We start from the raw sequence: 15,464 nt of genomic DNA on the forward strand, positions 1-15,464 counted from the left end.
TGTGGAAGGGCCTTTGGTTCATGAGGTCGCTGAGAGTCGTGCTCGATGGCACAATCAACAACACTGATTTAACAATCAAAAGAGAATGACAATCTTAGAGCAAGCTGATAAGCAGCCACAAATTCTTGCAATTATGCTGTGACTATTTATTAACTACTAGACAGTTGTTTGCTAGTCTTTGTAAACTACCTAGACAGTACTCTTTGAAAAATGTTTTCAAGAGTTCCCAATAATTTATTTGGAGTTTTTAATGTGCTGACTTCATTTAATCGTCACAATCACCATATAAAGAACTACTTCCCTCATTTTGTAGAAGAGAATTTGTTGTTTGTTGATAGTTTTGAGACTTAAGTTTCACGTTTTGAGATTTAGGGATGGTCAAGGTCATTCTGCCAGCAAAAGGGAGAATAGGGATTAAAACCAATTTACTGTTTGAAATCCAGAGCTCAATCAGAATGGCTCTCAACCATCATGTAACATTTTAATCACATCATAAACATGTATTTTGCCAAATGGCAGTCTTTCAAAGGAAAAATAAAGCTTCACAGAGGTGTAATTAAGTGGTGAGGAAATTCCTGTAACTTGAGTTATACTTCATAGTACATTGCTTCCTCACGCTACTTCATTTTTGTAAGAACGCTTACTGTTAATGTTTAATCCCAGGTTGCCATTTCCCCTCTCGCACTTGCACCTCCTTGTGTTTAAGCCCTATATTGATCCAGAAGAAAGATAACTACTTCAGTGCAACTACACACTTCTTGCAAGGTTAATTCCATTTTAGTATAATCCTCCTTCACCGCAAAGAGGGTCACTAACAATAGGTAACTGAGATTTTATTTTACAGAAACCCATAGAAGAAAAACAGTGGCATCACATTTTTATGACAAAACACAAAACTCAATTTTACGTACGCTTTTGGAATCAGAGAGACTTTCCGCTGGCTTTGACTTGGACCTTTCAAACACAGCTCTTAGTGACTCTTTCTCATGTTTCATCTTGCGCTTGAGAGCTTCCAGCTCTGAGGTATCAGCGGTGGTCTCCTTTTTAGGGGGTCGGATGAACAAGGCTTTAAAGGCCTCTAGGGCTGTCTCTGGTGGCTTTGGCTTGACTTCTCCAACCTGAGTGTGGGCTGCTCCAGGGCCACTCTGGCCCTCCTGGTCAGTGCTGCAGCCCATCTCGTCTCCCCTTGATGGCTCCGAGTCTTCTGTCTTCAGCTCTGTTTTGGGCATGTCAATGTTGAGCAGTTGGGAAAGCTGTTCCAGGAGAGTGGGAGTGGCCTTCAGATCAGTTATTTTCTCCCCATTCTTCCCTGTAAGGGGCCTTGCCGGCACTAGGGATTTCTGAACAGGCTGGGTCAGCTTAAGCAAAGCCAAGTCCCCATCCTTTGGTTTAATTTCCATGATGGTCTCTCCTCCCTCAGCTGTAACCCCTTTCTTCAACACACGAAGCCCACTGAAGAAAGCTGGGAGCTGGAATGTCTTCTCTCCAGAGGCTTCTTTTTTGGAAGAGGCACTCTCTGTGCCTCCCACACTAAAGCTCACGTCTGCAGGTGGGACTTGGGGAGCTTCTACAGCCTGGTCCTGGCTGGGGCTGTGCTCTGTCAGAAGGTCACCATCACTAGGTTCCAACTGGCCACTTAGCTCAGGTGGAATCCTTTGGGGACCTTCGGCACAGTGCTTGGCATTGTGTGGGTCCCCAGTGGCAATCTTTTCCCTAGAATCTCCTGGTCTTTCTTTGGGCTCTTGAGGTGGCTCAGATAAAACAGCACTGAGGGAGTTGGAGCTCTGGGCACTGGTTCCCTTCTCTGACTGCTGGTCATCATCATCAGAGTCAGAATCACTGGTGGTGTGGACCAGGGTCCCACGAACCAAAATGACATGGTCTCTGTTAACAGCCACAGCAGGGAGAGGCAGGTCTCCAGCAGAGAGAGGAGCCCCCACTTGTGCTCCCGCCTGACTTCCCTCTAACTCAGCCTCCTCTGGTCCAGTCTTCTCATCCTTTAGGAGGTCAGCTGGAATCCGAGCCTCTGCCTCCTGCTGACCAGTGCTGTGGCTGGGGTCATCAGGTGTGGCATCCAAATCTAAACTGCGGAATGCCTTCAACACCGCATCTTCATCTTCAGGCTTCATGGGTTCCAGTTTACTTGTAAATCCAAACAGGGACTTCATTGAGAATTTACTCAGGATTGACTGTGCCATTTCAAATCCAGCTTCGGGTTTTTCGGGTTCAGAGACATCACTGCCATTCCCATGGTTACCCACGTCGTCCATGTCTCGGCAATGCCCTCGGAGGGAAGGTCAGGCTTCAGTTACCTCGCCCTGCTCACTCAAGTTTATCCACTCTCCATCTGCTCTTAACTTTGAGGACAGGGAGCAACAGGACCCGGGAGCCAGGCTGCTCAGCCTCCCAGCCCGTCGCTTTGAGGTCACTGTGCTCGCCTTCCGGTGTGAGATGATGGGACACGCTGGACAACTAACTGCACCAAGTCTGCGGGGCTCCAGGGCCAGCAGCAACGGCCGCGGCTGCGCACCTTACTACACGCGCGCCCGGGACGCGCTCCGCGGGGACTTCCGTATTTATCCCCGTGGACAAAAGGCTTTTTGTCATCTGGAAAGTCAGCCTGCCCCTGGTAATCCCAGCCACTTCACCAAGAGCTCCGCCCCAGTGCCTGCCTGCCTTTCTCCTGGTCGATTTCAACTTCCTCATTGGCGAGCAAGTTGAGGCTCCAGAAAGTGCTGAGCGGGCAAGCTGATCCTGCCAGTCCGGACCCCCGCCGCCCTCCGCCTGCAACCCTAGACACTCAAAGGTGATTCAGCAGAAAACTACTGAAATACATCTTACTGTCATTATGTTTTGGTATTCTAGGCAAAAAAAAAAAAGAAAAGAAAGTAAGAAAAGAAAAAAGCCATGAGCATAGATAGGACAACCACTTAACAAAGTACAAAGAAACAGAAGAGGCAAAGAGAAACAGATAATCTCAAAATGCCCAAAGTGCTCAAAGCAGCTAATTTATTGCTGTCCTCCTTCAACCCTTCCCCCCTTCCCTCCTTTTTAAAAAAATTTTAAGTGCTTTCCTCCGCTTCCCTGCAGGTTTCATCTGGAATGCAGATTTTAGCTTGGGAGCCAGTGGAGGAAAACTAACACGACTGGTTTCAGGTTACTGCCGTTTTAGCTTTGCCCTGGCTGTGTTCTGCAAACAGGTACTTAGGCCAGCATACCCACCACGCCCAGTGTCCAGGGGCCACGGGGGTGGCAGAGTCAACAGCCTCAGCCCAGAAGGAATGACTATGCTCCACACTCCCTCTGCCAACGTCAGGTCTCTCTGCTCAGCAGCTGAGGCTTCCCGGCTTCCTTAGGGATGCAGGCAGGAGAGAGCACCTTTCTGCACTTCAGTGCTTCAACCAGCTAAATGAAACCTGGTGTGACATAAGGTAACACACAACCTGTGCCTTGTTAGGCTGAGCTAGTCATCGAAGGTCCCCAAGGATCCACAGTCCCCAAAGAGCAAGCCATCTGAAAGGCCTCTGTCACAGACCCATTTTGCTCAAAACAAAAACAGAACAGACAAAAACCCCACCCAATATCACCTCCGTGTAGTTTCCACTATTTACATCAAATCCTGAAAGCCTGGAAGCTATGGACTTGGAAAAATTGCAGCTCTGTTTCTCAGCTGCACGGCTTTCTCTTGGGACAGTTTCCCGTCGTACTGGAAGATCTCAGTGTTTTTCAAATCTAACCCAGCGAGCGTCATTTAGTGAGCACCAGGGATGGACACTGCACTGTTCTGAGGGGAAATGAGAAGAATAAACTTGTCTGAATAGTGACTGTCAGCTCACTTGGAGCAAAGCATCAGAGTGCAGCCCAATGTTAAACAGCAATATATTATACTACGTAGAATCTGTAACCCTAGCAACCAGAGTCTTTATTTCTCTGTATCAGGCATGGCTGTGGGTCACACATTGATGACCTGAGTCATATTCTTAAATACTCAAAACAATTAGGGTAGGATTAATTTTGTGATGAATTCAATTACTATTAATATATGTATTAACAGCAATCTCACACAAATAAACAGAGGAGGACATGCTGTTGATTTTCTAAAGATTAAAGTGTGCCAATCCAAGTCACGGGGTTGTCAATTGCTTCAGAGGCATATGAAAATAAGACAATGAGTGATGAAGAGCGAATCAACTGCGGTGTAAGAGTATTGAACATACTGGGTTGTCAAAAGAATAAACAAATCTGTCCTGAAGGAAGTCACATCAGGGTGTTCCTTGGTGTCAAGGATGGTGAAACTTCATCTGACATACCTTGGGCATGTAGTCAGGAGATAGAGACATGAGGCTGGAAAAAGAAGACATCAGCAAAAGACAAGATTATCCTCAACAAGATGGATTTACATAGTGACTATAACAGAAGACTTGAGCATGGCAGAGACTGTGGGAACGGTATAGGATAGGGCAAGGTTTTGATCTGTTGTTCATAGGGTCGCTATGGGGCACAGTCAACTTGGTGGCACTTAACAATTAATTACATGCTGTTGTCCCCAGCCAACTCTAACTGGAAAATTAATAGCACCTCCTAGCCCTTGATTTGAACTTGTGTATGGACGCTTTCTTGTTCTTTATTCTAACGTATTTGAGGATAATCAACTGGTACATAATAATTAAAGGGCACAGTCAAAAACTGTAAATGATGTCATCTGTCTCTGGATGAACTTCCTATCTATAGGAAAGACCCACTGATAGAATCAGAAAACATCTGCTTCTGTGAGAGTGGGGAAAGAAGGAAGCATAAAACCAGATCTGACAAAAGTAATCACCTTTGGGCGGGGAGAAAAGTGCAACAATGAATGAATGGAATTCCAAATTCTCTTGTAGATGTTCACTGAAATAAAAAAAATTTAAAAAAATAAACATAAATAAAGAAATTAAGCAGCAGAAAAAAAATAATAAGAGAAAGGATACCTTCAGTTGCTGTATAAATTACTGATTACTTTATGGATTACTCAATGCTATAAGGTCAAAAAGATCTTATTTCCTCCCTATCAGATTTTCATATGAGTAAAGGAACGAAGAAATAAGATAAGGCAGGTAACCAAACTGAAGCAGATGAATTTTCTTTGTTCATTTCAACTAGGACTGGTCTTAGTTCAACTTTTAATCACTTCCTCCTCAAATCTATCTTTTGTATTGCTAATATTTTTAATGCCAAATATTAAATAGTTTAGAGGGGGAAAAAGAGTAAAGTAGGAATTTTTTTAAAATAAAATTTGGAGAAATTTTTTTTAAAAAGTCATCACCTTAAAATTGACATAAATTATCCAAAGAGATGTGGAGAACCATAGCACACATTTAGACAAGATGGAAGGAGTTGGTGTCCCTTCTACACCATAGCAAGCAGCAGAGTTATAAAATGATTCAGTAACCACAGATAGCAATATAACTTCAGGGTGGTGGAGCAATTCTTTGGTCCTTGAATATTATTTGATCTTAATCCATTGGCTGTAAGTAGGAAAGGTATTATTAACACAACTTTAAAAGTTAGTCATTCATGACCAAGAAAATGAAAGTAACTGGTCAAAGTTATACAGCTAGGACGTGGGAAATAATAATAGTGTCTAATGTTCCTTAGATGTTTACTATATGTGCCAAGCACCAATTTGATACACCTATCATATGGCATTGGTATGTTGTTGTTGGGTGTCACTCTGTCAACTCCACCTCATAGCAACTCTATACATAATAGATCAGGACCTTGTCCTATTGTGTGCCATCCTCAAGATCTCTGCCATGCAAGAGTTCACTGTGACAGCCTCTCTATTAATCAGTCTTTTTGAGAGTCATCTTCTCATTCATTGATCCTCTACTTTTCCTCACCGGGTATCTTTGTCCAAGGACTGGTCACTCCTGATAACATGTCTAAAATAGGTGTGACCAAGTTTCACCATCCTTGTGTTTAAGGAGTGCCCTGGTTGTACTTCCTCCAAGACTGACTTGTTTGTTCTTTGGCTAGGTATAGAAAATTACTCTTCACTAATATCACAATTCAAAGGTATAGATTTGTCAGTCATCCTTATTTCCAACCTTCATTCAGATGGGTAAGAAGCCGTTGAAAATACCATGGCTTGGATTACGCATACCTTATTCTTTAAATGGGCATTGAGGCTCTTTAGCACTTTGGAGAGGTCCTTGACAGCAAATTTCATCAATGCAGCACATCCTTTGAATTATTGACTGTTGCTACCCAAACTTCTGCTTCTGTGAGACTGAGTGGTAATTGTAGATCAAAGGAAACTGAAATCATTGCCAACTTCAATCTTTTCTCCATTTGCTGTGATGTTATTTATTGGCCCATCGCAAGGATTTTTATTTTCTTAATGTAATCCATATTGAAGGTTATAGTTTTAGGATCAATAAATGCTTCAGGTCTTCTTGATTATCTGAAAACAAGTTTGTGTCATCTGCATAACACAGGTTATTGATGAGCCTTTTTCCAATCATCATGCTGCATTCTCCTTCATATACTGTAGTTTTTCATATTATTTGCTCAGCATATATATTAAATGTTGTTGCTCTGTGCTGTCGAGTCGCCTGTGACCCATAGTAACTGTATGTACAGCAGCACTGAAACCTGCCCTGTCCTGAGACAGTCTCACTAATTCTGACACATCAACTCCCACGTTGCCCCAGTTACTGAATCATTCCGTCTCTTCTGGGGTCTTCCTCTCCTGGGCTGTCCCTCTGCCCTTTCAAGCATGATGTCCTTTTCCAAGGATCAGTCTCTCCTGGCCATGTGCCCAAAGTATGAGAGATGGAGATTAAAAATCCTAGCCTCCAAGGAGAAATCTGGTTTCACTCTCTCCAAGACCTATTTATTTTCTTGGTGGTCCATGGTATGTTCAAAACTTCCTGACTTTAAACCATGCAATATTCTCTTGTTCTGTTTGGACAAATGCTTCTGGGTAAATGTATAGATTTTGCACAGACATAATTAAGTGTCCTGCGACTCCCAATAAATCTCAATGTTAGTCATAATTTGTTATGATCCACACAGCCAAATGCCTTTGTATAATCAATAAAAAAGAAGTTCACATCTTTACGGTATTCTCTACTTTCATTCAAGATCCATCGGACTACCAGTAAGGATATCCCTTGTGTCATGCCTCTTCCAAATACAGTTGAATTTCTAGCATTCCCTTTGATGCACTGTTACAGTCATTTTAAAATAATCTTCAGCAAGGCTTTATAGACATGTGATACTATCTTGTTTGAAAATCCTTATTTTCCTATTAATAAACTAAGACCCAGAAAGATTAACCTGTCTCCATGTTCACAGAAAGAAGGAGTAGAACTAGTATTTGAATTCAAGAAATTAAAACTATTATTTAGAATTAAGACTCTTAATCACTCATATAAAACCCCTAGCTTTCACTTGCTCTCATAATTGGACATTATATAAAATTGAGTCTTAACTTGCATAAGCTCTTTCATACCTGGCAATTAGTGAATTCTCATTGGGAAGTGAAATTAACTTCACCATTAGAGATGATCCAGGAGACTGAATCCACAAAAACTTACTTTGAGAATAACCATTCTTATCCTTGCCTCTAATACAGGGAAAAGACAGATGGACTGTTTAGAATAGTAAACAATTCCAGAGACACTTTGCTTCTTTATCTGCTGGCCAAAGACAAATCACACAAACCGCTAGATTCCTGAACATCTGGGGAGGCTTTCCAGATTACCCATACCATTCTCCTCCTTTTATGTATCATGCTTTCTTTTTTAAAAATACCATTTTTCCTAATGGAAGTCTTAATCAGTTTCTCATTGTGGTATGGGTTTATTGTTACAAATGGCTTTCCTAGCCTTTGAATTTGACTTTGCCATGTGGATGAGAAGCAGTATGTGACAAGAATGTGTTAGCCTATCCACAAGGGGATTAGCTAGTCTTACCACCAAATTAAGTAGACTTAGCAGTAGGTTTAAGGGACTCACCACCAGCCAAAAAGAAACAGGCATGCAGTGTGTGCACTATCGGCCAGAAATTCTTATGTCAGATAAATTTACAGCAGCAGTAGAAGGGGTGGAAGCAGAGGATGAGAGCCATCCCCCACCACATGAGAGAGAGCTGATCTTTGGACTGCCACCCCTCAAGGAACCAGAGCTAAAAGCCTTTGCCCAAATTTGTTGGAGGAATGATGGGGTGGGAAGAGGAGAGCCGTAACTGGCAAGACTGAGGGCTCTCATTCCCAAGAGCTGTATAACACTTTCCTAATGCAGCAAGGATCAAAACTGAGGGGCCTGAAAGCACTTTCCAAGACCTGTCCTGACAGAATGGTTGAATTATAACCTTTTGACTTCCCTAATATGCAGTCTATTGCATCAGATTTTGGATCTATTAAAGCAGTAAAAGTGGCACTGGAATGAGTAGAAAGAGGTGAGGAAGTATAGAAAACATGTCTGAATTCATGGGAATTGGTTTTGTGTTGTTGATCTTGTTGATGGGGACAGTTCTCCTTGGTGGAGTTGGTAATGGTCAAATATGGCCATCCCCACATGGCCTTAGCTCTTTTTACACTCACCCACCATAGATGTTCAAATTCTAGTTCCTATATCCTATGAATATGTTATATAACTTGGCAAAAGGGACTTTGTAAAGGTGATTGAGATTTGATTGAGACTTTAAAGTGATTGATGACTTTAAAGTCATCCTGGTTTATCTAGGTGTGCACAATACAATTACATATATTCTCTAAATTTGGAAGAGGAAGGAATAGAATTAGTCAAAGTGAGGTTACATGAGAAAGACTTGACCAGGTGTTCTGACTAGAAATTGAAGGGGACATTTAGTTAAAGAATGTAGGTGATCTAACTTGGAAAAAACAAGAAGAAAAATTCTTCAGAGCATCCAGACACAGTCTTATTGATGCATTAATTTTAGTCCACTGGTATCCATATTTCAGACTTTTTGACTCTTAGAATGTTAAGAATAATTTGATACAGCAGCAACATAACACTAATATATTCTGCAGTTTTTTATACTAACATTTATTTTAGTCATGTACAATGATACATTTAATATTTTCTAATCACTCATATCCTTAAAACACCAATTTCCCAAATTCTGCTTTACAAACTATAAAATTGTGTTTAATCCCTATAGGATGCATTCCCAAAAACAAATGCACAATTGAATATGTTTCTGGGTTACATGCTATTTTGTATTTCCAATATTTATTAACCAAATAAATATCAAAAGAAATCCCTCACTAATATAGTATGCTTTGTTAACACTAAAACTTACACAAATCATAGAAATTTTCCAACCACGTCTTGTTCTTCCCCATAAATCATTAATCTCTTCTCTAAAAATCAGAACATATTCTGAAGTATTAAACTCAGTACTTTTCAGGAAAATCTTACACTAGAATAATTAACAGTCTTGGCTACTTAAAAAAAAAGAAGTCCAACACATCTATTATTGTCATTAGAATAATTTCTAAGAAAGTATTGCTTTTCTTTATAATTATGTTGCTTTTACTGTTGTAGCCACCATTTTTCAATCCCTATTGTGGATGGAGTGCTGCACTAGGTTCTTACACATTGTATTTTTTAATCTACACAATTTTCCCAGCCAAGAACACATGAAAATTCTTGTCAATGAGGAAAGAGTTTCATTGAGGTTAAATATTTTCCCCAAATTCCGAGTGAACTCAGTTCTATTGGTCTACATGTACTTTTGACAATATACTATTCCTTTCAAATGCTGTTTTCCAATTAGGCATCACTCTCATTCAATAAATAGACACCAGCCATTGTTTAAGATTATTTCTTCTTATGTCCCCCTATTATATTTGTGTGTGTTTGTTCTTAACCTGCACATACAGTAGAAAAGAGAGTTTCAGCAATTAGCCTTGTTGTTGTTAGGTACCCTCCAAGTTAAATATGATTCATTGCAACCTTATGAACAACAGAACTGAATCCTGTCCTATCCAGTGCCATAATCATTATCTCTGATACATTTGAGCCCATTGTTGAAGTCACTTTGTCAATCCATCTTGTTGAGATCTTCCTCTCTCTCACTTACCCTCCATCTTTCCAAGCATGATAACCTTTCCAAGCAACATGTGTTAAAGTATGAGAGATGAAGTTTTGCCATCCTTAACTCTAAGGAGCTGTCTGACTGCACTTCTTCACATCTGTTCATTCTTTTGGCAGTATATGGGATACTTTCTGTACTCTAACATCAAAATGCAAAGGCACCGATTCTTATGTTGTCATCCTTACTTGTTGTCAAATGTTCAGATGCTTAGCAAGTGATTGAAAAGACTGCTGCCAGAATCAGGCACACTTCTACCTTCAAACTGATATTATTGCTCCTCAGTAATTTGGAGAGGTCCCCGACAGCAGATCTATATAGTAGAATACATCTCCTGATCACTAGTACCAAGAATTATTATTTTGGAGCTAAGTAAGATCAAATAGTTGATAATTTTAATCTTTTCTCCATCTGCCATGATGTTGCTTATAAGGCCAGTGGTAAGGATTATTGTCTTCTTGTTGTTGAGATGCAATCCATATTGATCTGCAGCAAGCATTTCAAGTCCTCCTCACTTCCAGCAAATAAGGTGTGTCACCTGCATAATGCAGGTTATTGGTGAGTTTTCCTCTGATCCTGATGCCACATTCAGAGTATAGTGAATTATTTGCTCAGGGTAAAGACTGAGTAAGTACGGAGAAAAGACACAGTCCTAATGCATACCTTTCCTGATTTTAAAACATGCAGTATTCTCTTGCTATGTTTTAACAACAGCTTCTTTGTCTAGTTCTAGATTTCATATGAGCACAACTAAGTGTTCTGAGATTCCCATTCTTTTCAGTGTTAGCCATAGTTTGTTATGATCCACACAGTCAAGTATCTTTTCACAGTCAATAAAACTACAATAGACTTTCTTCTGATACTCTCTATATTCTGGTAAGATCTGATATTACCAATGATATCCTTAGTGCCATGGTCTCTTCCAAACCCGGTTTGGATTTCTGTTGTTTCTCTGTTAATGTACTGCTCTGGCCATTTTTGGATAATTTTCAGCAATATTTTGTTTGCATTTGCTATTAATGATAATGTTCAATTTTACACATTTCATTGGATTATCTTTCCTTAAAATATAAGTAAATATCAATCTCTTCCAGTCACTAAACCAGACAACTGTCTTCCAAATTTCCTAGTAGACTGGTGAACACGTTTAGGGCTGCATTTATTACTTGAAATATGTCAATTGGTATTTCATAGATTCCTGGGAACCTTTTTGTGCCAGTGCCTTCAGTGAAGCTTACATTTTTTAAAGTGTCAGCCAATTCTTTTTCGGTACGGTATCTCTATACATTCTCTCCATCTTCTTTTAATGCTTCCTAGATCATTCAAAGTTTTGCCCATAGTTGTTCTTAGTATTCCAACTCAAAGCTTAAATTTGTTTTTAGTTATTTCAACTTGTGAAATGACAAATGAATTCTTCTCTTTTCATTCTCCAACTCCAGCACATTCCATTATAATACTTGTCTTTTCGAGTTGCCCTTTGAAATCATCTGTTTCAGCACTTTTATTTTATTTCCCTTTGTTTTGGCTGTAGTGCAAGTCTCTTCTGACAGCCACTTTAGTCTTTTCTTCCTCTAGTGTCTTATAACTTTTGCAGTCTTCAGACAGCCATTTTGGTCTGGTCTTCCTCTTCTGTCTTGTAGACATCTTTTGCTCTCTTCATGTATGATCTCTTTAATGTCATGTCATCCCATAACATATGTGCTCTTTAACCATTAGTGTTCAATGTCTCAAACTTATTCTGGAGATTATTTTTTATAATTCAAGTGGGATAGATGCAAGGATGTATTTTGTTTGTTCTTGACTTATTTTTCTTCATTTTCAGTTTGACTTACATGAGACCATCAATTAATGGTCTAAACTAGGCATCATCTGGGCTAGTTTTAAGTTCTGATATTAAGATTCTCCAATAATCATGTCCACAAAAGTACCCTGTAGCAAAGTATTTTAGAATCTAAAGTCTATTTATGTGGCAATAATGGATCTAAAAACAATTTCAAGTGAATACAGGTAATGTTCACCTAAATATGAGGATTCGTAAGAAGGAGCAGTACAGTAACTCAGGCAGATCACTGAACATTGCTATTGGGTTTCACCATGAGAAATGTTAACGGCACTAAATAAACTGAAAAATATTTCAGAGCACAATATCAAAATAAACAACCTATGAACCTAACCTAAGTTGGCTGGTCTTGAAAAAATTAGTCCATTTTAAAGCTTTTTTTTGGTGGGGAGGGAAGCCCATCATTTTCTTTAGTGATTATTTAGTTTCTTCTGTAGTCAATAATTAAGTACTTTCTATGTAAAGCTATTAAGTCAATAGTCAATAACCGCAACAATAAGACAAAGCGAGTGATAGTTAAGCCCTCCATTTTTACAACCTGCTACAATCTCAAATAGATACTTAAACTCTTTACTGACCACATCTGTGCAAAGAAAGATTAAAAATTATCAACCTTAAGACAATGAAGGCAAAGCATCCATGATAAGTACTTAGGAAGACTTTGATGCAATGAAATGTTCTATAGCTATAGGTTAAACAATAAATCCCAGCTACTTTAAATTTGGTCATGTTATGTTCCTCTCCCCATCCCCAGCTGGTCCTAGTTCAAAAGTGGAGCCAACTGCACCTCATTGCAATACATATCAGGTAAAAAACAAGCAGCAAAAACCAAAAAGCAAACCAATCAAACAACAACAGAAACCAGATGCTTGACTAGATGCCTTAAAGTGTAAAGTGTGTTTACAAAGGTTTTCAACCTCTTAGTGTAACAGTGCTTGCTTCTTTGAATCTTAATAAAGAGAACTTAAAATCACAAATTTGGGGTGTGTGTGTTTAAGTGTAAGTAATCAGTTTGTGAAACCTGGACACTGCTTTTAAAAAACCCAACCCCCCCTCCCAAAAAAATTACTGCCTTACAAAATCTCTTCCTAAAATCATTCTTAGTACTTTTGGTAGCCTCATTAGTTTAAATAATCACACATACATTTTCACAAACTCCAAACTAACCTCATTGCCATTAAGTCAACCCCAACTCAGAGTAGTCTGTTTCAGAGGTTGTACATTACATGGAGGGACAGTGCTCATCTTTCTCCTGAGGAGCTGCTGGTGAATTTGAACCACCAGCCAGGAATTTTGGATTAATAGCACAACTTCCTATGGATTATGTCACCAGAGCTCTCAAAATCCCCAAAGAGAAGAGAAAAGACAAAGGAAATTGCATTTTAGGTTACTAGGTTTCTTACTTCTCAAGTTTCTCCTTGGTCAATGTATTCCATATTCTGAGTTGATTTTGATGTCTAATTACTTCTGAAATCTCATACTAGTTCAATAGGTTCATAAAAAATTACGTAAGTAGAAAGTTAATTTAACATTACTAAAGATTCAACCTGGAGAGGGTTAAACCAGGCTGCTCCTTGGAGGCAAGGATTCTGAGGCTTCACCTGACATACTTTGGACATGTTGTAAGGAGGGACAGGTCCTTGGGGAGGGACATCATGCTTGGGAGGGTGGAGGGACAGCACAGGAGGGGAAGGCCCTCTATGAGGTGGATTGACTCAGTGACTGGGGTAATCGGGATGGGTGTGTCAGAGGCAATGGAATTGGCACAGGATAGAGCAAGGTTTAGGGCTGTTGTATAGGGTCGCTATGAGTTGCAAGTGACTCAACGGCATGCAACAACAACAACAAAGATGCAGTAACTTTCTGTGGAATAAAAGTTTAGTGATGAACTGGGAAAAGTAAGAAAATTACAGTAAAAGGTATGTGAGGTGGTCAGTGGAGATAGTTTTGGTTTTGGTTGATTTTTGTGGGGTTTTGTTTTGTTTTTTTTTCGTAGAAAATCTATTTTCTACCAAGTATGGTACAAAATGAGAGCTCTAGGGAAATAATCACAAGAATCGAGTAGCATCCACTTTCTAAACAACCTGCTTCTGGAAACTCTATGAATGTTGATAAATGTCGACAGGTATAGAGGGGCTTCAGGCCTTTTGTTCAAAGGGTCACTATGAGTTGTGCTCAACTTGACAGCAAACAATAACAACAACAATAATATCCAAAAAGAAGTTTTTAAAAAATAAGGCATCATACATAAGATGAGTATAAAGTGTAGCAGGGTATAGGGAGATTCAATGTTTGGAGACCAAATAGGACCGCTGAAATATTTCTACATCATCTAGCTTAAACTTGATTTAAAGACAGTTGAAGTAAATAAAAGTGAAATGGCTGATCCCAGGTTACACAACACAAAGGCAGCATCAAAACAGGATACATGCATCCTAGCAGACTAGAAGTGCTGCCATTACAGTCTCTGAAAACCCACTAGACGGGCAACTATGAGTGGGTCCGGGTTTTGAGTCTCCTGTCTGGCTCACATCCTATCACCCTTCCAGCACAGCTTGAGCTCTTACCATCTTCATCTTCCAGTCGTCAAAATGGAGACCCTTTGCTTCTACCAGACCCACAGGAACATTGGAGACCAGATGAAAGAAAAAGCTAGAGACATCCTCAGATTGCTTCTTCTAGTTTCATAGCACTTCCGAGGCTTTCAAAGGCAGCATTTCCTTACTGACACAACAGTCCCTCTGAGTCAGCCTATCAAGAGCTAGCAACTGTTTTTACTAATTGGCTAAAAAGGGAAAGACAATCAACTTCACCTGCCTGCTGAAAGGCCTGATTAAGGCCTTAGCCTATGAGCCACCTTTGATTAAATATCGGTTAAAACTTGTTCCACTGAGCAGAACCAAAGCTTCTATGGAAAGGAAATGAACGTCACTTAATAAACTAGAATAATCTACAAAAGAAAGGGAGAGACTGGGTCATACTCATGGAATTGGAGAAAAGGAAGAAAATAGCAAATTTGTGCTCATTTTAATAATTAAGCAACAAGGAGGAAAGTGTCAGACCTGTTAAGAGCCTGACTGGAGATCAGAGCTCACACCCTGCTCTGTCCTTACTAAAACTTTAACCTTGAGAAAGTTATATAATGCCCTGTGCCTCAGCTTGCTTACCTAAAAATTGGAAATAAGAACATTACCAACCTCATAGGTTGTTAAGATTAAATGATTTAATATATGTTCCATAACCTCAGTAATGCCTTGGACGTGGTATGCTAATTGTCTGATAGGGATTTTCTTTGAGACGTCAATCAGCATCTAACAGAATTTAATTTTTAACATTGTCAAAACATCTTTGTCAATACAACAATAAACTGTTTTCTTATGTGCTGACAAACCAAGCAGGAGGAGGAACAGTTGTAAGCAGACCCTAGTGATTGGAACATGGAATGTGAGAACCATGAATGTAGGAAAATTAGAAATTGTTAAGAAAGAAATGGAATGCATAAATATTGACATATTAGGCA

General features: G+C 39.7%; 1 protein-coding gene across 3 annotated transcripts in view; it reads right to left on the reverse strand.

Moving 5' to 3' along the window:
• FMN1 (formin 1) overlaps positions 1–15,464 on the reverse strand; it is a 580,566-nt gene that overhangs the window by 419,741 nt on the left and 145,361 nt on the right. Inside the window, exon 1 of one of the 3 annotated variants that reach the window (XM_006883053.1) lies at positions 912–2,270. The exons of the other annotated variants lie outside the window; for them this stretch is intronic. Coding sequence (XP_006883115.1) covers positions 912–2,270 — 1,359 coding nt within the window. Of the gene's footprint in view, positions 1–911; positions 2,271–15,464 lie in introns of those variants that run through there. 3 annotated transcript variants of the gene reach the window in all.

This window comes from Elephantulus edwardii, unplaced genomic scaffold (genome assembly GCF_000299155.1).
Source record: "Elephantulus edwardii isolate Elephantulus edwardi_28Jun2011 unplaced genomic scaffold, EleEdw1.0 scaffold00026, whole genome shotgun sequence".
NCBI lineage: Eukaryota > Metazoa > Chordata > Mammalia > Macroscelidea > Macroscelididae > Elephantulus > Elephantulus edwardii.